Genomic DNA, 25,105 nt, shown 5'->3' on the forward strand with positions numbered 1-25,105 from the left:
GATGGAGAGATCCCGTTACAATAACCCTCTGGAGAGCAACTGGGTCAGGAGGATCTGGGCAGAGTGGGGTGGAGCTACCGGCCCCTGCTTTCCTGTGTGGGACAGGGTTACTGTGAATGACAACATACTGGGAATTCATTCCCATGGATCCTAGATATGCTGTTACCCTCCTGCAATCCCTCACTCCCTCTGCATGCGAAGGACCTTAACTCTGCCCCTCCAGTGACGCGGAGATGGGAGTGCAGCATTATCCCTGCAGGTGAGAGGTTTCTCTGCAGCTGCGGGGTTTACTCCTTCATAAATTCAACTGTAAGGATTTTGACATCCACGTGCAGAGATGGGAGTGTTGCGTTATCATTGGAGGTGAGAGGGTCTGCCCTGGGTGCACCCCACAGCCCAGTGCCCCCTGAGCTCATGTAGGGGTCTCACAGCAGGAGGATGTGTAGATTGATACTCCAGAAAATATCTATGCCTTCCACTGGGGATGTGTGAGCTGTAGCTCACGAAAGCTTATGCTCAAATAAAATTGTTGGTCTCTAAGGTGCCACAAGTACTCCTTTTCTTTTTTCTAGTGGTGAGTGTCCATTTGTGTGCAGCACCCCAAGCTGGGAAAGGCCAGTCTGACCCCCAATGTTCCCAAGTGACGTCACTGTCCCCACACGGGATGTGGCACAGGAGCCCCCAGATTCCTCACTCACAAGGTGTGTCTTTCCCTATTGCTAGGAAGCAACTCGCCCTTTCGACTCCCTCCTGAACAGCAGCTCCCTCCGGCCTGGTGCCAGCGAGGGAGAGGTGGCATCGGCTGTGACGCTCCTGATGCAGGTCGTGAAACAGGCCATGTTGTCCACTGCGCTCCGGTCTCCAGAGATGAAGACTCAGAACGGGAGGACAGGATCTACAGGTGAAGGGGCCATCTGGCTCTCAGCTGCTGGGGGATAGAAGATTATACAGTGCATTCAATACAGACACAGAACAGCACTGCCCCCTGCCCCAGGAATTTTAATCCAGCCCAGCCCAACCTGCCCTGAGGTGTATCAGAAAATGCCAGAGGTTTTCAATGCAGCACTTGCAGTCTGCCCCTAGGGTCAGCTATGCTGAGCCAGGCACTTCTCCCCCCATTCTGCCCCCACCCCAAACGCCACTCCACCAGCTGGGTGAGTGCAGAGGGGATGCAGAACCCCCAGGGAGGTACAGCCAGAATGTGGGGAGGGGATACGGGGAGATGGGCCAAGGACAGGCAGAGAGGGGGAGCCCCAACCATCCCCTTCCCCAACAGGGAAGAACCCCGAAGACCTTCACACCCCAGGCAGAGTGGGAGAGGGGTAAGGATCTGGGCCAGATGAACAGATTCCTGTGGAAGTGGTTTCACAGTGGGAAGCTCTGTCACTTCCTCTCCCACCTCCCCTCCCACCAGGTACTGAGACTCGCGTGTCACAGGGAACTACAGTGCAGACAGCGGGGCCTCAGGCTGAGAGCTCAGGAGGAGACTATGGACATTCCCTGTGATACAGTCACCATGGCAACCACACAAGGTACCATCCAGGGGATGGAGATGCCCAGGGACCAAACTGCAGCACAGAGCAATTCCCAGGCACCAAACCCCAGTCCTGGTTCTATCCTTGCTCTGTCCCTGTGGATCCCCAGGCCAGGAGCCTCGTCTCTGGCTCCAGCACGAGTGGGAACCTTGCTGACTGTGCCAGTGGTTCTCAGGCTGTCGGCCATGGGACTGTGCAGACACCTTCATTTCTGTTTGTCTCACAGAAGTGGGGGCTCCGAGGGGAGATGGCTCAGCAGAGGGCCTCTGTGGTATGAAGTGGGTGTCTCATAGAGTTTAAGGCCAGAAGGAACCATTGGATCATCTGGTCTGACCTTCTGCATAGAACTGGCCCCGTGAATTGAGCCCAATAACTTGTGCTTGTCTAAATTGCCTGGTGCCTTCCAGAAGGGCAGTCGGTCTGGATTTGAAGACAGCATGGGGTGGAGAATCCACTGCTTCCCTTGGGAGTTTGTTCCAATGGTTAATTGCTCTCGCTGTGGTGTCTGATTTCCAGTTTCATTTTGTCTGGCTTCAGCTTCCAGATGGTGGTTCTTCTTCTGCCCCACACAGACACAAGAACAGACTTCTCTCACCTGACCTCTTCAGGGGCCCCAAATTCCAGCTACATGGAGACAAACCACCACCGAACAGCTCACCAAGTCTCTCTAGCTCCAACCATAGGCTCTGCAGCTATGCTCTCTGAAATTCCCCTGTTAGCTGCACCTGGCTGGCTCTTTCTTCAACTTCAGCATCCCTATGTCCAAAACGAGGTATCATCTCCTGTTCCAACAGGTTTCACGGCTGTTGCTTGTATTACTTATTCGACCCTGGACTCCATCATTAACAAGACATTTCTCAGTGAGGGGAATCTACCAGCTGGTGAGAAGCTAAGGAATGTTCAGCTGAACTCCCAAGCCAGTCCTTGCCTTCAGACAGCCCCGCAACCTGAAGCAAATACTCACCAACAACCACATACCACACAACAGAACCACTAACCCAGGAACCTATCCTTGCAACAAAGCCCATTGCCAACTGTGCCCACATATCTATTCAGGGGACACCATCACAGGGCCTAATAACATCAGCCACACTATCAGAGGCTCGTTCACCTGCACATCCACCAATGTGATATATGCCATCATGTGCCAGCAATGCCCTTCTGCCATTTACATTGGTCAAACTGGACAGTATCTACGTAAAAGAATAAATGGACACAAATCAGATGTCAAGAATTATAACATTCATAAACCAGTCGGAGAACACTTCAATCTCTCTGGTCACGCAATCACAGACATGAAGGTCGCTATCTTACAACAAAAAAACTTCAAATCCAGACTCCAGCGAGAAACTGCTGAATTGGAATTCAGTTGCAAATTGGATACTATTAATTGAGGCTTAAATAGAGACTGGGAGTGGCTAAGTCATTATGCAAGGTAGCCTATTTCCCCATGTTTTTTCCTACCCCCCCTCCCCCGACGTTCTGGTTAAACTTGGATTTAAACTTGGAGAGTGATCAGTTTGGATGAGCTATTGCCAGCAGGAGAGTGAGTTTGTGTGTGTGTCCCCGGGGGGGCGGGGGGGTGAGAAAGCCTGGATTTGTGCTGGAAATGGACCACCCTGATTATCATACACATTGTGAAGAGAGTGGTCACTTTGGATGGGCTATTGCCAGCAGGAGAGTGAGTTTGTGGGGGGGGGGGGAGGGTGAGAAAACCTGGATTTGTGCTGGAAATGGCCCAACTTGATGATCACTTTAGATAAGCTATTACCAGCAGGAGAGTGAGTTTGTGTGTGTATGGGGGTGGGGGGGGGGGTGAGAAAACCTGGATTTGTGCTGGAAATGGCCCACCTTGATTATCATGCACATTGTAGGGAGAGTGGTCACTTTTGATAAGCTATTACCATCAGGAGAGTGAGTTTGTGTGTGTGGTTTTTGGAGGGGAGTGAGGGAGTGAGAGAACCTGGATTTGTGCTGGAAATGACCCACCTTGATTATCATACACATTGTGAAGAGAGTGGTCACTTTGGATGGGCTATTACCAGCAGGAGAGTGAGTTTGTGTGGGGGGGGGGGCGGAGGGTGAGAAAACCTGGATTTGTGCTGGAAATGGCCCAACTTGATGATCACTTTAAATAAGCTATTACCAGCAGGACAGTGGGGTGGGAGGAGGTATTGTTTCATGGTCTCTGTATGTATATAATGTCTTCTGCAGTTTCCATGGTATGCATCCGATGAAGTGAGCTGTAGCTCACGAAAGCTCATGCTCAAATAAATTGGTTAGTCTCTAAGGTGCCACAAGTACTCCTTTTCTTTTTGCGAATACAGACTAACACGGCTGTTACTCTGTAGTCTGTCAAAGAAGCTTATTGGAACATCTCTGAGGGTGAGATTTACCTGCATTTAGTTTCCTACTGTATTAGGCTTATACTTGTGTGTTTTTAATTGTTTTGCTTGGTAATTCACTTTGTTCTGTCTGTCATTACTTGGAACCACTTAATCCTACTTTTTATATTTAATGTAATCACTTTTTACTTATTAATTAACCCAGAGTATGTATTAATACTTGGGAGGGCATACAGCTGTGCATCTCTCTCTATCAGTGTTATAGAGGGCGAACAATTTATGACTTTACCCTGGATAAGCTTTGTATGGAGTAAAACAGATTTATTTGGGGTTTGGATCCCATTGGGAACTGGGTATCTGGGTGTTGGAGACAGGAGCACTTCTTAAGCTGTTTTCAGTAAAGCCTGCAGCTTTTGGGGGCGTGGTTTGGACCTGGGCCTGTGTTTGTAGCAGGCTAGTGTGTCTGGCACAACCCGGCAAGGTACTGAAGTCCCAAGATGCCAGGGAAAACGCGCTCAGAGGTACTCACAGCACATCAGGTGGCAGTTCCCAAAGGGGTTTCTGTGACCCAACCGGTCACACCCCATCTCTACTCCAGTGGCTGAAAAGGGGTAATATACTCATATTAATGTCACTGAGCTGGGATAATGCACTTCTTCTTCCTCCCTGCCTGTAGCTGCTGGCTCAGCCTGTAGAGAGCCTTTCGTTGGAGCTTCCTGGGTCCAGCCTGTGCCATAATCCTGGTGGGTACCTCACAGAACCACAGGGCCCCATTCTCCTCTCACCTCTGCAACCCCACTGATTTCAGAGGAGCCAGGAGGAGAACATGGCCCATAAAACTCTATGTATGGCTGTATCCCCAGGCCAGAGCCTTTACTCGGGCACAGCTGCCACAGAAACCAGTGGGAGCTTACCTTGAGGACAGCAAGAGTTTGGTCTAGTCCAGTTACTGACCCAAGGAATGAGGAAGGGAAGGGCTGCACCATGCAGTGTTTGGTGGGGGAAAGGATCTATATTGGGTGGAGTGAAGATGACAAAGTCCATGTGGTTTCTTCCCAGAGCCCGGGATGGGGAGATTAGTTGCAGCCTGAAAGTGGCAGGGAAGAGCCTAAAGACAGGCGCTGGAAACTCTGACTCAGATCCTGCTCTCAGTTACACTGGTCTAAACTGAGCCCACTGGAGGCTGGAGTCACTTCATTTTTAACTCTAAGCAGAATCTGGCCTCTGTGATCCCATTGATCCATCTCACCCCTGGCTGTGCCATCAGCTCTGTGCATGGGGAGGGACCGAGAGCTGCCAGAGGATATTACAGAGAGGGGATCAATGGTCCCTGGTTCTGCAGTGTTCAGATCTGTCCCCTGGGATCGTTCTCTGCCTCAGCTCGAGTCATTGGCCCCGGATGAAACGTTTTACAGAAAATATTTTCAGCTGTTTCCACAGATAAATGTGACGTTCTTTGCCCCGACCCTGTGGATCTTGAGAAACAGACTCTCCTCCCTCGGCGCAGATATGTCCACTCTCAGAGACCATAGTTGAGAAGGCAAGAAAGCAACCCTGGAGGGTCAAATGCCTTGGTTTGGAAGGTCCTTGGCATGCGGAGGGTGTGAGGGATTACAGGAGGGGAACAGCATATCTAGGATCCATGGGAACGAATTCCCAGTGTGTTCTCATTTACAGTAAACATGTCCCACACAGGAAAGCAGGGACCAGTAGCTCCACCACACTCTGCCCAGATCCTCCTGACCCAGTTGCTCTCCAGAGGGTTATTGTAACGGGATCTCTCCATCTGCCTTTATCCAGGTTACTGACCTTTAAAGCCATCGCCCAGCTCTTCATTCTGGGCTGCACATGGAGCTTTGGTCTCCTCCAAGTCGGCCCAGCAGCCACGGTCATGGCGTATTTATTCACCACCGTCAACAGCCTGCAGGGAGCCTTCATCTTCCTGGGTGCACTCTCTCCTCAATTGCCAGGTAACGCCTGTGCCTCTCATCACCCCCACCCAGCACCTTCATCAGCCTCGCAGTGGCCATGCCTGATCTCCTCAGAGTTAGTTACATAGTGCTGTGACCGTGTCCCTCACGCTCCAGGTGAGAGAGGCGTACAGGAGATGGATCAAGGGCTTCCGAACGTCCAGCACGAAATCTCAGATGTCCAATCTACATGGGCAGCAGGTTTGTATAATTTTTGGTGGTGCCCAAGCAGAGCCGTCCCATCCATAGTATGGATCGGGGCAAACGCCCCAGGCCCCGTGCTTTGGGGAGCCCTGTGCTTCAGGGAGACGCAGGGTCCAGGGCGGCCTGGGGGGGTCAGCGGGTGTCTGGCACCAGCAGCAGCGAGCAACCCGGGCCCAGCACACCCTGCTCCACCCCACCTCTTCCCACCCCCACCCTTTCCCCCCACCCCCACCCATGAGCAACCCCGCGAACCCGGCGGGGTGGAGCAGAGCGGGCTGCAGCCAGGTTACTTGCTGCCTCTGCCGCCAGGCCCCCCACTAGCCCTGCAGGCCACCCTGGACCCTGTGTCCCCCTGAAGCACAGGGCAGGAGTAGGCACCACCACATTGCGTGACGGACACTTGACAAAATTACCGGACTTCGTGACGGACATTGCGGGGGGGAGGGGAGGGATTATGTCATTCAGTCATTCAACCTGTAAAATAGCACACAATTGTGAGCTCCTTGGGACAGGGATTGTCTCTGACTGTGTGTGTGTACAGCACCACGCACAGTGGGACTGTACGTGCCCAGATCACATAAATAAACACGGCGAACAGAAGTGGGCTGACACCGTCACTGCTCTCAGTTTGGAGAAGTTTCTAACAGAACGATGACATCAGCGAATTTCCTAGTGCTGCGGGGACAGCACGGTTTGAAACAAATGTCCTTAAAAAAAAAAAAGGCAGAAGAGCATTTAGTGGTGCAGCGACATCGGTGAAGCTGAAACGCGGTTACAGGCCAGGTCCTCAACTGGTGTAAACTCGTGCATTTCCAAGGGACCTTCGGGGCCTTGGGAAGCAGACAATAGCCACGAAGCAGTGTGCCTCAGCCATGCCCTCAGCAGCACCTCCACCCCACCAGTCACAACCCCCATGTCAGGGGCTGGGAGCAGGGCTAATGGAGAGATTTTATGCCAGCTCCACAGCAGCCAGGAAGGACTCCTGCCCAGGAGGGCTAATCACAGGGCCATTGCTGCCCACTTTAAAGCCCCTTTACACCTTTAAGCCAGAGTGGCATAAAGAGGCTTTAGAACTGGGCCCTAGGTTTCCAGGACAGGCAGAATCTGACAGCAAACCCTCAAACCAAAGAAGCAACCAAGCTCCATAAGCAGGTTATTTTATTATTTACGCATTACATTGAAACAGCAGAGCTAGCTCACACACACAGCACGCGAGGCCTCTGCAAATCGCCTCCCACCCCCCAACCCCCACACATGTTGTGCTTTCCCTAAGAAATAACTGCTCTCTGACCTGGGATCTGGCCCTTTAAATCTGGGAGACACACCCAGCTAAAACACTAGGGTGGCCTTTGAATTCAGTAGGAGTTTTGGATTTGGATTAGAGAGAGGATTTTGTCCAATCCCGCTTCCCCTTCCAGGTTTTGTATGTAGTTGGGATGAAGAACGGCAACTGCCCCGCTGGCACAGCAAAGCCGGCTGTACGATAAACATCGTTGGTTGGAGAGGTGATTGTTTCATGGAGATGAAGTGGAGGGCTCTCCCCAACTCACCTGCCAGCAAAACAAATATACATTGAGTGCCAATCCCATGGGAAAACTCCAGTCAACTTCAATGGGATCAGGACTGGGTTCTCATTCAGGAATAGTGCAGAGTCTGCAAAATTCAGCCAGCCTCCACTGAAGTGACATCACGTGCAGGAAAATAACTAAACAAGTGAAGACAAAGCCCACTCCCTTCCCCAACCCATGCACAGGTAAGCCATAAAGTAGCGCTTAATAGAGGCTGCTCTAAATAAACCAGAAATGTGTACTTCCAGACAAAGATTGTGGTGTCTCGTGCTGGGACTGGAGCAGGGAGATTTTCCCAGCTATAAGTCTCCATTTTTCGCTCCAGACAAAGCTTCTGGATCCTTTCCCAGTAGAGGTAACAGAGCCAGAGGAAATTCCATCCAGTGCTAACTCTTCACTGGCCTGGCCCATCTGCACTGGGAAGATTTCCACCCAGATTTTGGTTTGCAAACTTCCCCAGTTGGATAATTACCTGAATTTGTATCCCAGCCCATTCCACAGCAAGTGATGCATGGAGCTTGCAAAGAAGCAAAGGGAAGGGAACGTGGAGGTGCGCAAGAAAAGAGGAGTTCTGTGCTGGGTTCTAGGAGACCTGGGATTCCCCCTTGATTTGGATGCAACTGAACCTCACTAAGACTCCCAATTCCGTTCTCAGATGGGTTAAAACAAGCATATGTCACTCAGGGGATAAGGCATCTCAGCAGCTCTGACAGACCCAGATGGATGAGACTTTTGGATGCTGATATTGGAACAGAATAGAGGATCTCTTACCATCTTGGTGTTGGTTGTGACAGTGGACACAGTCGGACTAAACGTTTGAGTTGTGGGGCTGGGTTTTCTTGTGCCTTTAATCCATCTCCTGTACTCCTCTCTCACCTGCAGAATAAGGGACATGGTCACTACATCATGTAACTAACACCCTCAGACAGGCCACTGCTAGTCCCGTGAAGTCACTGGGTGGCTGATGACATGCCATGGGCATTACCTGGCGATTGAGAAGACAGTGCACCAGGAAGATGAAGGCTCCCTGCAGGCTGTTGACAATGTTGAATAAATACGCCATGACCATTTTTGCTGAGCCAACTTGGAAGAGACCAAGACTCCATGTGCAGCCCAGAATGAATAGCTGGGCGATAGCTTTAAAAGTCAGTAGTCTGGATAAAGGCAGACGGAGAGATCCTATTATAACGATCCTCTGGTGAGTGACTGAGTCAGGGGGCTGCGGGCAGTGTGGGGCGAAACAGCTGGCACCCGCTTTACTGTGACTTAGGGGTACTGTCAAGATGAACACAATGGCAACTTACGCCTATGAATCCAAAATACAATATTGTGCCCAACCATCTCCCCCACACACACACACCTTAACCTCCCACAGGTGGCTCTTCCAAAGCAAATGGTTCAACCTCTCATTACTGTTTTGTTTTTAATCCCTTCACATCAGGCCCTGGCAATGTGACAATCAAGAGGGAACAGGATATTGGGCTCTCGGGAACCCATCTATGTTGGTCCATAGATAGACAGAGGGGTTGCTACAGAGCAACAGTAAGCCACACTTGCCTTCGTCCTCAATGGATGGCACTTTACCTCGACAGTATCCACAGCCTCAGGGAAAAGAGATGAGTTTCCTCCCTAAGTAGCACATGGCCCAGCTCTCACTATCAGCACAGACTTGCATTTCTCCTTACACAGCACTAGGCATGGGCATGGGGAGAGGAGAGGGCTCCGCACACTGCCCTCGCCTGCCAACACCGCTCCTCTACCCCTTCCCCCCACCCCCTCCCACCACAGCTCCCATTGTCCAGGAACAAGGAAACACGGCCAATGGGAGTTTCGGGGGAAGAACCCGCAGACGAGGGCAGCGCACGGAGCCCTCTGGCCCCCCATCTCCCAGGGGCCGCAGGAATGTGGCGCCGGTCACTTCCGGGAGTGGTGCAGGGCCAGGGCGGGCAGGCACGGAGCCTGCCTGAGCCCCACTGCCACCCTGGAGCCACTCCAGGTAAGTGGCGCCAGGCCAGAGCCTGCACACCGAACCCCTCCTGTAACCCACATCTTGACTCCCTTCCCTGAGCCCCCTCCCCCACTCTGGACCCCTCCCTACACCCCTGCCATGAGCTCTTTCCCACACTCTGCCACTCCCTCCTCCCCCCCAACCCCTTGCCCTTAGCCCCTCCCACACCCCACACTCCCTCCCGCACCCCAAGCCCCTGTCACTGCCCTACTTTCATGGCCCTGCATGCAATTTTCCCACCCAGATGTGGCCCTCGAGCCAAAAATTTTGCCCACCCCTGTTCTAGTAGACATAGTGCTGTCCTACCTGGTGTCTTTGAGAGTGGACACATCTTCATTAAGGGAGGAGAGTTTGTCTCTCAGGATCCAGAGGGTTGCAATAAAAAATGTTAAATTTATCTGTGAAAACAGCATGAAATATTCCTTGTAAAACATGCTAGCCAAGGCCAGTCTCTCTGCCTGAGGCACAGAACAATCCTATGGGATCAGACTGCTGCAGACCAGTGACTGCTCGTCAAGGTGGGTCATATACCATTCGCTACCAGATCTTGGTCCCAGGCCATGCAGGGAACAGTTAGCAAAGGCAGGGCTGCAATGCATCACATGTGATCATACAGCCAGAGGGCCACATTCTGCTCTTATCTGAATCTGGAGTGACTCCACTGATTCCAGTGGGGTCTACAGTTATTCCGGATTTAGAGCTGTGTGATTTGGCCCAAAGCTTCTAGATCCTATCTATAGAGGATTCCCTTCAATTCTGAGACTGAAATTAATTCTTAACCCGCTGCCTGAGATGGGGAGGAATCTGCAAGGACATTTGCAACCTTTATCTCTTACAACACATGTTCCCTTCCTTCCCCAAACTCCCCATGCTGCAGCCACCTTCCCTTCCCCCATCACTTGGGTTATTTACCAGCCAGGCTGGACAAGGCACGGGACAAAACTATTCTCATTCTGGCTGAGGTCCCACTTGCTTCCATGGCAGCATTGCATGAGTAATGACATATTATAATTAATCATATTGTGGTAGCACCTAGAGGCTCCAACTGAGATGGCACTGGGTTCTGTACTCACACCTAGAAAGGGGCAGCCCCTGTCCTGGAGCATTTGTTTGCAAAATAACTAGGCAAGACCACAGAGACCGGCTTCCTCTGGGCCACTCAACCCCCCACCCCACCCCAAGCCCCGCCCCCACCCCACTCCTTCTCCAAGAGATGCTGGGGCATCTATGGGAACATTGGTGGGTTAGAACTTCCCCAGGTCACCGGCTAAAGTGACCCCACTCAGTTCGGTCTCGAAAGGGGGAGAGATGTGACGAAGTGGGACTGTTCTTAATGGTTCCTCTGAATATTGTGGGGGTGCCTCAGTTTCCCCTATGCAGTTCTTAAGTATCTCGGTGGTGGGATAAGGGTATATGATCGTTGCAGAGCCCTATAGGCAGGTGTGTGCAGGGGTCTGGACACAGAGAATGGCCAACACCCTGTTTCCTGGCAACTGGTGGCCTGGGCCCTTCCCCCCTGCAAGGTGAGAGCTAAAGGGTTGGAGACAAAGAGATCAGGACAAAACCCAGGGGAGGAGGGGCTGGAGAGAGTTTCAGTTTAGGGCTGGCTGGGGACATGGAGTGAAGTGCAGACATGGTTGTCTGGCTCACTGCCCCCCAAAATGGACCCAGCTGAGTGGTCCTGTTCTCTGTACCTACAAGCTCTGTGTTAGACCATGTTCCAGTTGTCTAATAAACCTTCTGTTTTACTGGCTGGCTGAGAGTCACGTCTGACTGCGGAGCTGACCCTCTGGCTTCTCCAGGAGCCCTGCCTGGGTGGACTCGCTGTGGGAAGCGCACGGAGGGGCAGAGGATGCTGAATGCTCCGAGGTCAGACCCAGGAAGATGGAAGCTGTGTGGGCTGTGTGTCCTGAAGACAGTCTGCTCCCAGGAAGGAGACTTCCCCAGAGTCCTGCCTGGCTTCGTAGGGAGCAGTTCCAGAGTATCGCCCGGGGACTCTCTGAGACCTGCCTCTTCCCACCCCCACCCCACCTCTTCCCACCCAGTTCCGCCCCCTCCCCCACCATGTGTCCTGCACACCACAGAACAGCTGACTGCGGGTTGCGCTAGGATGGAGGGGGAGGAGTTGATCGGCACGGCCGCCGGCAGTGGGGAGCTGGCTGCCAGTGGGTGCTGAGCATCCGCTATTTTTTTCGGTGCCTATGAGCAAGACAGACAAAGGGTAGGAGGAGAAACAGAGGTACAGCGAGGGGAAGCTACTTCCCAAGTTAACACAGCAGGCCAGGGGCAGAGTCAGGTCCCCTGACTCACAACCCAGTGCCCGACCCATTCGCCCGGACTGCCTCCATAGAACGTAGGCTTTTCTGTTAGTGGGAAATCCTGCACTGGCCAAAGAGGGAGGAATGAAATGGGATCTTCTTGGACTCTTTCATCTTAAATTCTCTGGGAGATATTCCTCTCTTGGCTCCACTGGACTCCACAGGGTTGCAGAGGAGAGAGGAAAACGGGGCCCTGTGGTTCTGTGAGGTACCCACCAGGATTATGGCACAGACTGGTCCTAGGAAGCTCCAATGAAATCCTCTCTCCAGGCTGAGCCAGCAGCTACAGGCAGGGAGCAAGAAGAAGGTGACTTTAATGGGATTACGACCCTTTTTCAGCACCGCGGGCAGAGAGAGGGTGTCACAGGGCAGCTGACTCTAAAAAGCAAGATGGATCTCAGCCAGCCTGTGACATGGCCGACTCTCCTGCGGGCTGCAGGCTAACAGCTCTCCCCATCTACCTCAGCAGCTCCTGCTTTCAGCCTCCACTTCCTCTTCCACCTCCTCAAATGACCCTTTCTGGTGGATGGGCGCAGTATTGAGGGAGGGCCAGACGTGCAGCGGATGTATATGTGCCTAGCTGCACTGAAGGAAGTGAAGCTACCCTGATTTACACCAGCTGAGGATCTAGCCTGGGGTGTCTAGAACCTGCCATGCCCTGTTTTAGTGGAGTCGCTCACTTGAGAGAGGGGATCCTCAGGGATTTGCCCACAGTAAGAAGGTGCATTGTTTCCTACCCACCAATGCCACAAACCCAGCCTGGGAGCTGGAAGTCAAGCTGGGATCTTTCTGGCTTGTTCTTCCGCATCATCAGTGGGGCGAGGAGTGTAGATGTCTGACAGGTGGGCAACTCAACTACAGCGCTCAGGGCAGCTCAGTGTCACTGTCAGCTCCCAGGCAGGGAAATCTCGGTTCAAGTCAGTCCTGGGATGAGCCAGACAACCACATGGAAGCCAGATCCCAGCTCCCCTTCGGGATGGGCACTGCACTTACTGGTTGGAAGTTCCGTAGCCTCCAGGATTCACCGCTGCAGAAATAGCCACCACCAGGGCTGGGAATCCATAGCCGAACGGGTACATAAATCTCTTCTTGAACCGGCTGGCGCTGGTGTAATTCACGACCTTCAGGTTCCGGACGGTGAGGAAGAGGTGCAGCCCCTCCAGGAACATCCAGGTGAAGCCGGCCAGGAAGAGGTAGTGTAGGAAGCCAGCAATAACAGCACACACCACCTGAGGACAGGACGAGAGAGAGCTCTGGGACACTGCTTCTGGGAAGGGAAACACTGAATTTGGAGGTGGGGGGACTTTTGTGAGGATCATATAGGGCTCTTTATTAACACATCTCTCCAGTTACGGCTCTCTCCCAGAGAAAATACATTCTTCAGTCTATGAGGGCTTGTCTAAGGGCAAGCTGGCTGGCCCTTTCAATCATTCAGAGACCAGGCCAGTCCTGATCTCCACTCAGAAAAGATGGTTTCTGGGGGTTGTAGTTCCCAAATGAATCATGGAAATTTTTGGATACTGTGAGGAATCCTAGGATAGGGAGCAGGGACATAAACAAGTTCCCGGTCCTCATAATAGGGAGAGACCTGGAGGGTGTCGGTTCTCTTCTCTGTATCTGCTTCACGATATAGGTGCCTTGCATCTGCCCATCAGTGTGGGGGCAGAGAGGACAGGCAGGGGACTGTGACTCTGGAAATCGAGGTTCCTTTGTCTGATGAAGGATGGAGCCCACAAGGGAAAGGGAAGGACTGGTTTCACCCAGAGAGATTTCTTTTGGAGGGGAGTAAATAATTATTTCTGCGGGACTAAAGAACATGGAATAAATGTTACCGTCCAGCTGAGGGTATAAAAAGGTGGTGGAGTGAGGGGAGCTTTAGAAATGCTGACAGAGGATCTGGACACAGCTCAATTTTAAACCAACAATAAAAGTGGGTAACAGACCGGACTGCGGGTGTGGGTCACCGCGGTGAGGAAGAGCAGGTCGGCCAGGAAGAGGCAGAGGCAGAGCTGCAGGTGGAGGGAGGTGCTGACATTGCGGATGGAGCGGCAAAGGAGGAAGGTGAGGATGGCGAGGAGGAGGCACAGCAGGGAGAAGGTCAGTCCCACGTAGGTGACGACGGTCAGTGGATAACTCTCCTGTAACACAGCAAAGGGAGACTCACCAGAGAGCCCTGTGATGCTACATGGGAAATAAAGGGAAGTAAAGACACCCCGGGGAATTACAGACCAGTCAGCTTAACTTCCGTATCCGGAAAGATAATGGAGCAAATAATTAAGCAATCAGTTTACAAACACCTAGAAGATAATAAGGTGATAAATAACAGTCAGCATGGATTTGTCAAGAATAAATCGTGTCAAGCCAGCCTAATAGCTTTCTTTGACAGGGTAACAAGCCTTGTGGATGGTGGTGACAATGTAGATGTGGTATTTCTTGACTTTAGTAAGGGCTCGTCTACACTGGCAATGCTAAAGTGCTGCCATCGCGGCGCTTTACCTCGGCTTGTGTAGTCGCAGCAGAGCGCTGGGAGAGAGTTCTCCCAGCACTTTAAAAAACCCACCTCCACGAGAGGCGTAGCTACCTGGTGCACTGCTTCACTGGCGCTTTATAGCGCTGAAACTTGCTGTGTTCCAGGGGGTGTTTTTTCACACCCCTGAGCAAGAAAGTTTCAGTGCCGTAAATTGCCAGTGTAGACAAGCCCTAAGGCTTCTGAGACTTCCCATAAACAAACTAGGCAAATACAACCTAGATGGAGCCACTTTTAGGTGGGTGCCTAACTGGTTGGAAAATCGTTCCCAGAGATTAGTTATCCGTGGTTCATAGTCAAGCTGTGGGTGGGGGGAGAAGGACGAGGCAGCAAGGATACTGAACCACCCGGCCCGCCTCACGGAGGTGGAGAGTCACAGTTCCCCACAGAGACCCCCGTACCCTCTCCCTACGCAGAATGTGCGCGTGACGTTGCACTCCATAATGTTTTATGAAAATATGCTTATGAGTGTAACTATGATGTTTCTGAAATATGCTTTACGCAGAAGGTCTCTTGTAAGGTATCATTACAAAGCTTAGGATCTACTGAGTGTGTTCATCCCATTTGTTTGCATGTATTATTTCTATGTTTGGAGTTAGGAGAATCAGATATAAACTTGTATCACTGATGTACACATGTTAAGTGGAAGCCATTAAGGGTGCTTCAGAATCAATCACCTGTAAATGGCTCTGTTTACTTGCAAACTTTCCGGGTACTGCGGGCCAGTGCTGGAAGAATGGAGAGTATGTCACAGGATACTGGAATCCATCTTAAATCTGGTACTTTCCCAGATTTAATCTGGTACTTTCCCAGGGTAGCTCCCCAGCCCACCTCTTCTGCCTGTGGCCCCGCCCTTACTTCATGTGTTCTTTGAGTCTGGTTCTACGACCACCCTCCAGGAGCATTGGATGCGCATCTGAGAATGACTCGGCTCCACTCTCGTGTCCAGGCCACCTGGCCAGTGGCTTGGCATGAGCAACATCTAGGCGGGTAACTATAACAGCCTTTATGTAGAACCTGTGTGTGAATGTCTGTGTGTGTGAATGGATCTATATAGAAATTGCATATAGGAATATTTTGTTGTATTTATAATAAACGTGGCAATTTGCTTTATCCCTCTCACAAGATCCTGTTGGTATCATTTTTATTAGTGTAACATACCAGCGTTTCTCAAACGGGGGTCCGCGAGGACACTCCAGGGGGTCCAAAGACCCTGGTGACCAAGTCCTCCACCTCCCTCCCAGTGCCTTCTGCAGGCCAGAGAACAGCTGTTCAGCAGCGTTCAGGAGGCACTGGGAGGGAGGGGAAGGAGTGGGCATGGGGGACGCTCAGGGGAGGGGGCAGACACAGGGAAGAGGAGGAGCAGGGGTGGACCGGGGCGGGAAGACGTGGGGTGGGGCCTTAGGGGAATAGATGGAATGGGGGTGGGGTCTGGGGCTGAGCAGGGGGTTTAAGGTCTGCAAAAAATTTTAAATCAAAATGGGGGTCCTCAGGTTCCTAAAGTTTGAGAATCGCTGAGCTCTAGAATGAACGCATTGAGAGAAGCCAGGGGCTATGCCCAAGAGTCAGCAGGACATGTAGGGACATGCCTATGAACAGGGGACTCCAAGTACCTTTCCATGCCCATGTGCTGTGAGCTTGTGTTTCAGACAGAGGAAGTACAAGCCACATGGAAAAGGAAAGAAAAAGGCAGCTGCATCAGCTCCATTTTGTCTTCAATCCTGCTTCTCACCTCTGGAGTAACTTCTCGACAAACTGAAGCTTTGAACAAAGGTCTGATAGACCCATCTAAGCTTTGGATGTGTTCCAGAGGGACTTTACAAGCCAGCAAACTCACCATCGCTGCTAAGAACCTGATATATGGACCTTGAAGTCATATGTATCGGATTGCTTTGATCATTAAACAACTCTCTTCTCTTTCTTTTCTTTTCATTTATAACAAAAACCTTTAGTTTTAGATACTAAAAGATTGACTGGCAGCATGGAATGCAATAAAGGGGGATGTGTGATTTTTTTTTTCAGCTTCTCAATAACCAGTGTTGGAGATCTGGAGCACAGATTGTGACTGGTTGGTGATTCTAACTACACTGTTAACCAGCAGTTTTGGGGAAATCTGCTCTCCTTTTTGCAGCCTGCCGTGACCTTGGCATTTTCAGTGTGGGCTACTCTAGGCACCTCAGATCAAAACCCCACCCATCCTGTATGGCCACAGATTATACCCTGAGGTTCCTACTCAGCGGTCATTCAGGCAAAATTCCCACTGATTTTGTCCAAGTAAGGAGCTCAGAGTCCAGCCCTTTGATCTGAGTCTGACACTGAGATACCTCCACTCCGATGGGACCTATCAGGAGTGCGAAGCTGGAGAGATGGTCACAGCTGCAGATGGTGTGAGTGCTGTTCGTCTGGAGACTTTTGCAGCCATCCTCAGCCCAGGTGCCTTTCCCAGGGATGAATTTCCAGTGAACGCAGCGAGTCTCTTCCTCCTCTTTCTTTGCCTGGAAACCAAAACACCCCATCATCGTCCTCACTGGGTCATGGGTAGAATACTGTTTCTTTTGTCACACGTTTCTAATAGACAATAATAAACCTGAAATCATCAACGGCTTCATGACTCTCATTGTGCTGCACGTAACAGCCATTTGGGACTTCCCATTGGCAGTGGAAATACAAGTGAGATCCTCCCGCTCCAATAGCACAAGTCCCTGACCCCAGAGCTAAAGTGGTAATTCCCTTAACTCTGGGCACTGTGGGGTCTATGACACACAATTGTGAAGTTTTGATTTGAGCCGTTAAAAGGCATTCACACACCCGCCCACAAATACCCACATGCACTCTAGCAAGTTCATTACTTTCTCAAAGACGGCACCATCTCATGCCGTTTCCCTGAACTCTTCTATCTATAGGGCAGAGGTCCCCAAACTGTGGGGTGCGCCCCCCTTTGGAGGGACATGACAGGTCCTGGGTCAGCTCCCATGGGGGGCAGAGAGGGAGCACCACCCAGCCCCTCCCCACCCTGAGCTCTGCTCTGGTCCCACCAGTAGTCGCATCCCTGACTTCCAGCCCCATGTCTGGCACCGTCCCCAGCTTCAGCATGGCTCCACTCCCAGCCCCAGCCTCTTGCAGCTCCATTCCCGGCCCAGGCTGGGGGAAGGGGCAGGGCTGGGAGTGGAGCCGCACCTTGCCATGGACTCAGCTGCTGGCCCCCACCACAGCCTGCCTCCTGCTCCATTCCTGCTCCTAGCCTCAGCTCCCGGCCACGGCTCTGGCCCTGCTTCCAGACCCAGACCCACCACCAGCTGCAGTCCCAGCCTTGGCCCCCTTACCCCTGTCTGTGTCCTTTCCTCCTGCCCCCGAGCCATGGCCCCGCTCCCGGCCCTGGTTCAGGGGGAGGGCTGTGAATGGGGTAAGGGGGGGTGTGACCCTCAAAACTTTGGGGACCACTGCTATAGGGAATTGCCTTCCATTTATTCCTGCTCTAAGGGGTGAGCCAGGCACAATTGTTATTCCTGAGCATTTTACATGATTAATCATAACCCAGTCAGGCCTCGTGTGAAAGCTATGGAATGTCCTCCCCAGCGTCAGGACTGAAGAAGCTCCCTCTCTTTCTCAGATAACTGTTTCTCAGTCCAGAAAGGCAGCAGAACTCAAATGCCCTACAGAAGACGCACCTTTCAAGTGACCAGCTGGAGTCCCAGGCACACAGCAAAGTAAAAGGATCTACACTCACCTGTCTATGGTGCAGGGTGAAATTCACAGGTCTGGAGAGGTACATGGGCCTCCCATCTCCGATAGCCCCACTCACCACCCTGGAATTCAGGTGAAAATTCCTCAATTTCTCATCAGCCATTAAATCTCCCTCATCAAGTAATGTCGTGTTAATGATGCAGTCCAGGGTGGAGTAAGAAATAAAAGCAACAGCCCAAGGATCTGAAAACATGAAATGATGCCTCATCATAGAGACAGGGACACTGAGACAAAGAAAGAGCAATCCAGGTGCCAAAGGTCACAGTGAGTCTGGGGCAGAGCTGGGAAAAGAACTCAGGAGTCCTGGCTAGCATTTTGAGCTTTAACCACTCGAATATGTTGCCTCCTCCCTCTTCTTCCACAGAAGCACTTCTGTGTTGGAAACATCTGGCGTGCACGATAGGAGTGTGATTCCTAAAGTGCACTAACGTATATTAAAGCACACTAGGGAACCTTTAGTGCACACTAGTAGGGTCTATACAGACCAATTAATGCACAGTTAGTTAGTGCTCGTTAGAAATCATACCCCCATACTACACATTATCCAGCTCGGTACACAGCCCTAGGGGAAAGGCACTGAGGTGAAGCCATAGTTTTTCTTGGTTAGGAGAGGCAGAGGGGTTGGTTAGTGAGGAGCTTTCCCTGGGGCTAAAGAATTAAGAACCAGTCCCAGTTACATCATACTGGCCTGATAATTGGAGTAAAATTGGTCAATATTATCCTGGTTCCATTCCAGGAAGTCACACACGTCAACCTGGGGCCCATCTGGGCTCATCCTCAGGACATCATGTGTTGGGCCAACGGATCTCTGATATTTCCATTCTCTGGACCAATTCATATGCTCATCAAAGCTTCTCTCTCCTCCCTGCCCCACATGGGTTGGTTTTCATGCTGAGGGACAGCCAGGAATGAAGGGCTCTGCAGAGCTCAACGGCCTGAGAAACACTGGCTCAGCCAACAAGGTCCACACTAGTGTCAGGATAACAAAGGCAAGCAAGCCAGCGTGGGGCGAGAGGAAGGGGAGAACTAGGGCCAGGGTTTGGTGTCTAAAAGGGTGAGTGCCTGGGAAGCACCACGATGGTACCTTCTGTGGCTGCTCTGGTGACGGCATTGCAGTGAATGTCCATTGTCTCCTCCTGACCTCTCAGCCTGAAGACCTCATCACGGCAACTTGCATCTCGGACGAGGAGCGTCTCAATAGCTGGAGAGAGAAATGGCAACACTTCTTGCTGCAAGGGCAAGGCAGGTTTGGAGCTCCACTATCTCTGAGTCCCACCACCCCTCCCCCTTCCTCCTCACCTCCATCTCTCTGCGTTTCCCTGAGCCCCTCTGGCTGACCTTCTGTGATCCATCATGCCTGCGTCCCCATGAAGATGCCACTGTGCCAAGAGGCAGAAGGCAACTTCTCCCTGCTGCCTCACCTCTGCGCTTTAGCAGGGGAAGCAGCAAGAAGGGGTATTGCTGCGGCAGGGAGTGAAAGGAGGAACTAATGGCAGCTGCCTGTGGCGACAGGAGATTGGCATTGCTTTTAAACTCCTCTCAGGCAGCTGCCATTGCTGCAAAGCCCCAGGGCTGGGTTTATGGGTGGTGGGTAGCATAGGCCGGGGAAGGCTGTGCCTCCCTAAACAGCCTGGCATGGCCCCGCCCATGCTTTGCCCCCAGGCTCCCTCCTGCCTGCTTCCAGTTCCCTTCCGACTCTTCCATGGCTGAGAGGCTGGGGCAGGCAGGCTGGGGCAGGCAGGTGCTCACAAGGCCCAGAGCTGGGGGCGCTGGGGCTGGGGCCATGCCACGTCACGCTGTCTGCCCATCTGCCCGGCGCTGGAGTTGGGGATGCTCCGGCTGCCCAGCACTCTAGGGCTGGGGGTGCTCTGGCTGCAGTAGCCATCTGACGCTCCGGGTCTGGGGTAGCGCGGGGTGCGAGGCAGGTTTCTCTGGGCTCTAGTGGAAGATGGGGGATGGAAGAGGAGGGGATGGGCCTTGGGCAGAGAGGGAGGGGCCTGGGGCTAGTTTCTCTCAATGGTTAACCTCCCTCAGTGGCTCATTCAGCTGCTGCCCAGGGCTGGGTTTTAAACCCTGAGGGAGGGGCAGTGAGGCTGCAGTGGTGTTCTGCACTGAAGAGAGTATAACCCCCATCTCACAGCTGCCACAAGGCGATGTGGGAGCCTCTCATCCTCCTCACCCATAAACTCTGTTGTCACGTTCGTCTTATTCTCCGGAGACCGCAAAGCAACCGTCAGTGCAGCCAATTCCACACTCTGCAGGAGGAAGGTCACAGCGGAGGCCACCTCCCTCTTGCTCTCAGTCCCACCAGCACTGAGGAAGGAGCTATTCAGCAAGGAACCAAAGGGGCGAGCAACGTCCTGGGATTGGGAAAGGAAACACCCTGAGAAGGATGGAGGATTTCAGTGGTTCATGAGCCACATTCTTCAGACTCCCAGGGGAACAATGACCTTCTTAGGGACATACGGGTTCATAGTGACCTTCCCACTCAGAGGGACTGCACCATTCTCCAAGAGGGAGCCCTTTACTGAGCGAGTGAGGCTACTGAGGCTTGCTCAGGACTTCACAGTAACCTGAAGCCAGGGTACGTCTAACACCGTGTGTCATTCGCTCCTCATCCCTGGTCCCTTCAGTGTAGGTGCCAGAGAACATTACAACCAATCAGCAGACATCTCGGTTCTCTCTGTGTTGCCCCCGGAAGCAATTTGGATCTTCCTAGGAGCAGTGGGGACAGAACCCAGATCCCCTGCCACTTCAGCTAGAGATCATGCACATGCGCACACACCCCTTTTCTGAAGAGCAGCTACAATTTCCCCCAAAGTGAGAGGGCTATACCAATGCGCAGGGCATTTGGCCATAGAGCGCCCACCCACGTAGGGGCAGAACCTCTAACCTCCAGCGATGCTGCTCTGTCCTCTGCACACATGGTCTCCAAATTCACTAAGGTTGAATTCATGAAGGAGCAAAATTCACTGGTGCTGCCCTGCAGAACAATCAGAGGAAATGGGTTATTTCTACAAGCATGGAAAGGCCACCCAAAATTAAGGTAAACGGTTCCTCATTGTGATCTCGCTTTGACCTATGGTTGGCTGGCTGTCCCACTACTATGCCCACAGATTAAGACATGTTAAGGCTAAGTGTGCTGAAGCCCACAGACAAGTATTGAAGGTTGAGTTTTCAAAAGCACTTTGTGTTGGACTGATTCTGCTCCCACTGAAGTCAGTGGTAAACCTTGGATAAGCAGAGAATCCTCAGGCTCAAAGTTTTCTGTGTACTCTTTGTGAAAACCCTCAAAGCCCAAATAAACCCCTTACACGTACCTGCTGAAAGACATCTTTGCACATCTTCAACTTCTCTTTTATCTGTTGAGTCTCAGTCTGGCATTTAAAGGTAACATCTAGCAACACAAAGAGAGGCACGGACAATTACATCAAGTCAATATCTGCAGGGCTAAGGTTTTCAAAAGTGTCTCGTGATTTCAGACATCTTAAAAGGGCCCTGACTTTCAAAAGTGCTGAGCACTCACCCTTTAAGGTGTCAGGTTAGGCAACCAAAATCACAAGGCGATTTTGAAAATCTTGGCCAAAGTGACACACCTAAGACCAAACTCACAAGGACTCTATGACGGAGCTGGAAATGGAAGCTTGATCAGCTGAGTCCCAGCCTAGCATTTTAGCCACAAAGGCCATCCTTTCTTCCTTCCAGAATACAAAGTTGATGATCTCCTGAAACCCAGCAGGTGTTTTCTCCCTTTAGCTCCATTGATCCCTTTAGCCCTGTCTGACAACTTTCAACTGAGTTTATAATCAGTTAGCAATACATTCAGCCCTAAAAGCCTGGTGTGTGTCCACACATCACCTGGTTAATACTCGCTTAAGCTTTGTCTGTGTGTCTCATTGATCAGTGTGTCTTATGTGTCCTCTGGGGCTGCTCCACCAAAGGTCTGGTTCTGCTACAGTTCCTAGCTATGGGAGTTTGTCTCTTAGCTCAATCATGTCATGGAGTCATGGAGTTAAAAGGTCCTGGGTTTGATCCTTGGGGATTACCAAGATGACAGTTGTTACATCAATACTAGAGAAGTTTCCCTTCCCAAGAACTGTTCTAACCCTGCTCTTGTACTTCTAAAAGGCCTGAGTCTCATCAAGGTATGTCTACATGACGATGGTGATGGAAGGGTTCTTCCATTGCTGTAGTAAATCCGCCTCTCAGAGGTGGTAGCTAGGACAAGAGAAGAAGTCTTCTGTTGACCTTGTGTTGCCTACCCTGAGGCTTAGGCTGCCTTATGATTGACTGAAGTTTTAGGTGTTGAGCAGGCCTCAGTTACACTAAAAGCCTTACGTTGCTCTGGCCTGGAAAAGGCGGTTCAAGTGGCTGGAAAGGATCCTAAGAATGTGGAACGGGTATAAGGGCCTTTACATGATCTTGGCTTCATCTGCAAGGCAGATCAAGGATGTGGTCAGAACATACCATGCTACAGCTACTTTCTGGTTCTCAGGGGCCATGGGAAGCAGAGGGTAAATTACAGCAACCCTGCATGGTCCCAGAATGCACAAAGCACAAAGGTGGCTCAAAGCGACCTGTTCCTCCACCATTGCTGTTCCCTGGTGCAAGCACAGGACTGGCATAAGTAAGAATCAGGCACAAAATTCCCTTGGGTACCCAGAGGGCATCACAACCAAGTGTAGGAGGAAAAGTGCAATGGTCCTTAAACCAATTCAGACCAGCTGGCGAGCAGCTGCCTAACTGCATGAGCTGGGCGGAAACTAGTTGAGTGCAGCTAGCAACACAGGCCTGGACTACGCCTAAAACTTAGGTAGATCTAGCTATGTCACTCAGCGGTGTGAAAAATTCACACCCCTGAGAGACGAAGTTAAGGCGTCCAAAGCCCAGTGTCGACACCACTAGGTTGACAAAAGAATTCTTCCGTCAACCCAGATACCAGCTCTCAGCGGGGTGGATTAACTACAGCGACAGAAAAACCCCTTCCATCGCTGTACCAAGTGTCTACACGACAGTGCTTCAGAGGCACATCTGCAGCGCCGTACCTGATGCTGTAGCTTCTGTAGTAAGGACATAGCCTGAGTAACTGTGGCTAGTGGTGGCCTAGGATGGCATGCTGGGCCAAATTCTCAGCTGGTGTAACTCAATGGAGCCCCATCAAAATCAACAGACTTTACACCAGGCCCATAGTTGCCTCCCTGGTTGTGACACTGTTTTCTTTGCAGCATGCACAGAAACTGTGGTCAAAATAGATTTAAAACCCAGGCTACTCACCCTTCCTGCAGGAACCCGGAATCCCATAGCTGTCCATGGCAGCAGTGCCAACACTCAGGAGTGCGAATGGAGAGCTGGCATGTTCCACAGCATGGGATCTCATGGCAGGTTCAAGCTTATGCATGCCCCAAACGAACTCAGTGCCAGGGACTCGGTTCCACTCCACATCCCTTAGAGGCTGATTGTCTAAGATGATGGCGCCAGTCTCTGATCTATTGGCCACCATCAAGGCAAAGTTCTTGAAGCCCTCCTGCTCATTTAGAGAATACATCAGGCAGTAACTGGCAACATCTGGAACATTCATCAGGAAGGCGTGCGAGGAATTAGGGATAGCTGCGCCCAGGCTGTAGAACACCACCTGGATGCTCACGTTAGCAGAGATGTAGAGTGGGATTGAGGGCTTGACAGGAAGTTGGAGTACATTGCCTCCTGTTAGAGTAACATTCTCTTGCTGGTCCCCTCGTTGATACAACACAGTCGTGCTCTGGGAAGCAGTGATATAGACTATGTCATCTACTTTCTGCCAGGGTAAGGGAGGAATGATGTATGTTGTTCCCCAGCTGCAGACTGGTAGGAGCTGCTCAAAGACGTGGTTGCATTTTGTGCTATTACAAAAACACACCTGGCCAACCAAGACGGCCACTGGCTTTTCTGAGACAATCCTGGTGCCAGACAGATCTTCTATGCCTTGTAACTGGATGACATGGAAACTGAAGGGCTTAAATTTCAGTTTGCTGCCAGTGGTGTGAACCTGTGTTAGGTAATGTAACTTGCCTTTCACATGGACCTCCACGTAGTTGGGCTCTTGGTATGTTATAATAGAGAACTCTGGGTAACTATCGAAGGATTCCGTAGAGGGAGTCACTACATAGTGTTCATTTCCCAAGCTGGAGACAGGATACAGCACAGTGATCTCAGGGCTCACATGCTTGTTGCTGACAGACACTACCGAGATATCTTTGTCAGCCTTGACTAGGACCACCTTGGAGACCACGTCACTGCCGTTAATTCCCACTGACTCTGGTAGCCTGACCCGCACCATGTCTCCCTGATTTACCATAATCTTATTCTCAAACCTTGCTCCATCACCCTTGCAACTGGGGATGGAAACAGACACTGAAGTGAAGGCAAAGTAGCCAGTAATTTCCACTTCAAATTGACTCGAGTTCCCACAGTCCTCCATGTAGGAGGTGATGAATTCTCTTCCCAGAGTCTCAGTCTGACATGTGCCTGCAAGGAAAAATAGCAATAAAACATTGGAGGTAGAGAGAGACACTGTCAAGAGGTGGATAGAGTAAAAGGGACTGGATCAACTTTGTTCAGGTCAAAAATTAAGACCCAGTAAAAAGAAACGGAGCTTGAAAATCTTAATGCAGCTAGAAATTTTTCCCATTATATTTTTAATCTAAATGAAAATAATTTTTATTAATAGTACACATTATTTTAAATAATGAACAAGGACAACTTAGGCAGCTTAGAACCCGACAAAGACTTTGGAACCAAACATGACTTCGGGGAATGTTCCAATCTGGATCAGAACTCCATGAATGTCCCTGATCTCTATAATTGTTGAGAACCAGAATCCTGGATCCAAACACTCATGGAAACACAG

At 51.3% G+C, this 25,105-nt stretch overlaps 1 protein-coding gene and 1 pseudogene across 3 annotated transcripts in view; one reads left to right on the plus strand and one right to left on the minus strand.

Moving 5' to 3' along the window:
• LOC144277899 (adhesion G protein-coupled receptor E3-like) overlaps window positions 1-7,541 on the plus strand; it is a 25,475-nt pseudogene extending 17,934 nt beyond the window's left edge.
• LOC144277806 (adhesion G protein-coupled receptor E3-like) overlaps window positions 7,306-25,105 on the minus strand; it is a 24,799-nt gene continuing 6,999 nt past the window's right edge. For 2 of the 3 annotated variants that reach the window (XM_077838803.1, XM_077838804.1), the window contains exons 3-16: window positions 23,494-24,723; window positions 21,540-21,616; window positions 21,113-21,202; window positions 20,399-20,579; window positions 19,304-19,420; window positions 18,203-18,402; window positions 16,800-16,970; window positions 13,892-14,086; window positions 12,942-13,177; window positions 12,165-12,231; window positions 9,937-10,028; window positions 8,608-8,776; window positions 8,394-8,498; window positions 7,306-7,604 (exon numbers count right to left, since the gene is read on the minus strand). In XM_077838803.1, the coding sequence (XP_077694929.1) occupies window positions 7,569-7,604; window positions 8,394-8,498; window positions 8,608-8,776; window positions 9,937-10,028; window positions 12,165-12,231; window positions 12,942-13,177; window positions 13,892-14,086; window positions 16,800-16,970; window positions 18,203-18,402; window positions 19,304-19,420; window positions 20,399-20,579; window positions 21,113-21,202; window positions 21,540-21,616; window positions 23,494-24,723 (2,966 nt within the window). In that variant the 3' untranslated portion in view covers window positions 7,306-7,568. Of the gene's footprint in view, window positions 7,605-8,393; window positions 8,499-8,607; window positions 8,777-9,936; window positions 10,029-12,164; window positions 12,232-12,941; window positions 13,178-13,891; window positions 14,087-16,799; window positions 16,971-18,202; window positions 18,403-19,303; window positions 19,421-20,398; window positions 20,580-21,112; window positions 21,203-21,539; window positions 21,617-23,493; window positions 24,724-25,105 lie in introns of those variants that run through there. The other variant, XM_077838805.1, reaches the window with a different exon arrangement.

The sequence above is a fragment of the Eretmochelys imbricata genome, chromosome 20 (genome assembly GCF_965152235.1).
Source record: "Eretmochelys imbricata isolate rEreImb1 chromosome 20, rEreImb1.hap1, whole genome shotgun sequence".
Lineage (NCBI taxonomy): Eukaryota > Metazoa > Chordata > Testudines > Cheloniidae > Eretmochelys > Eretmochelys imbricata.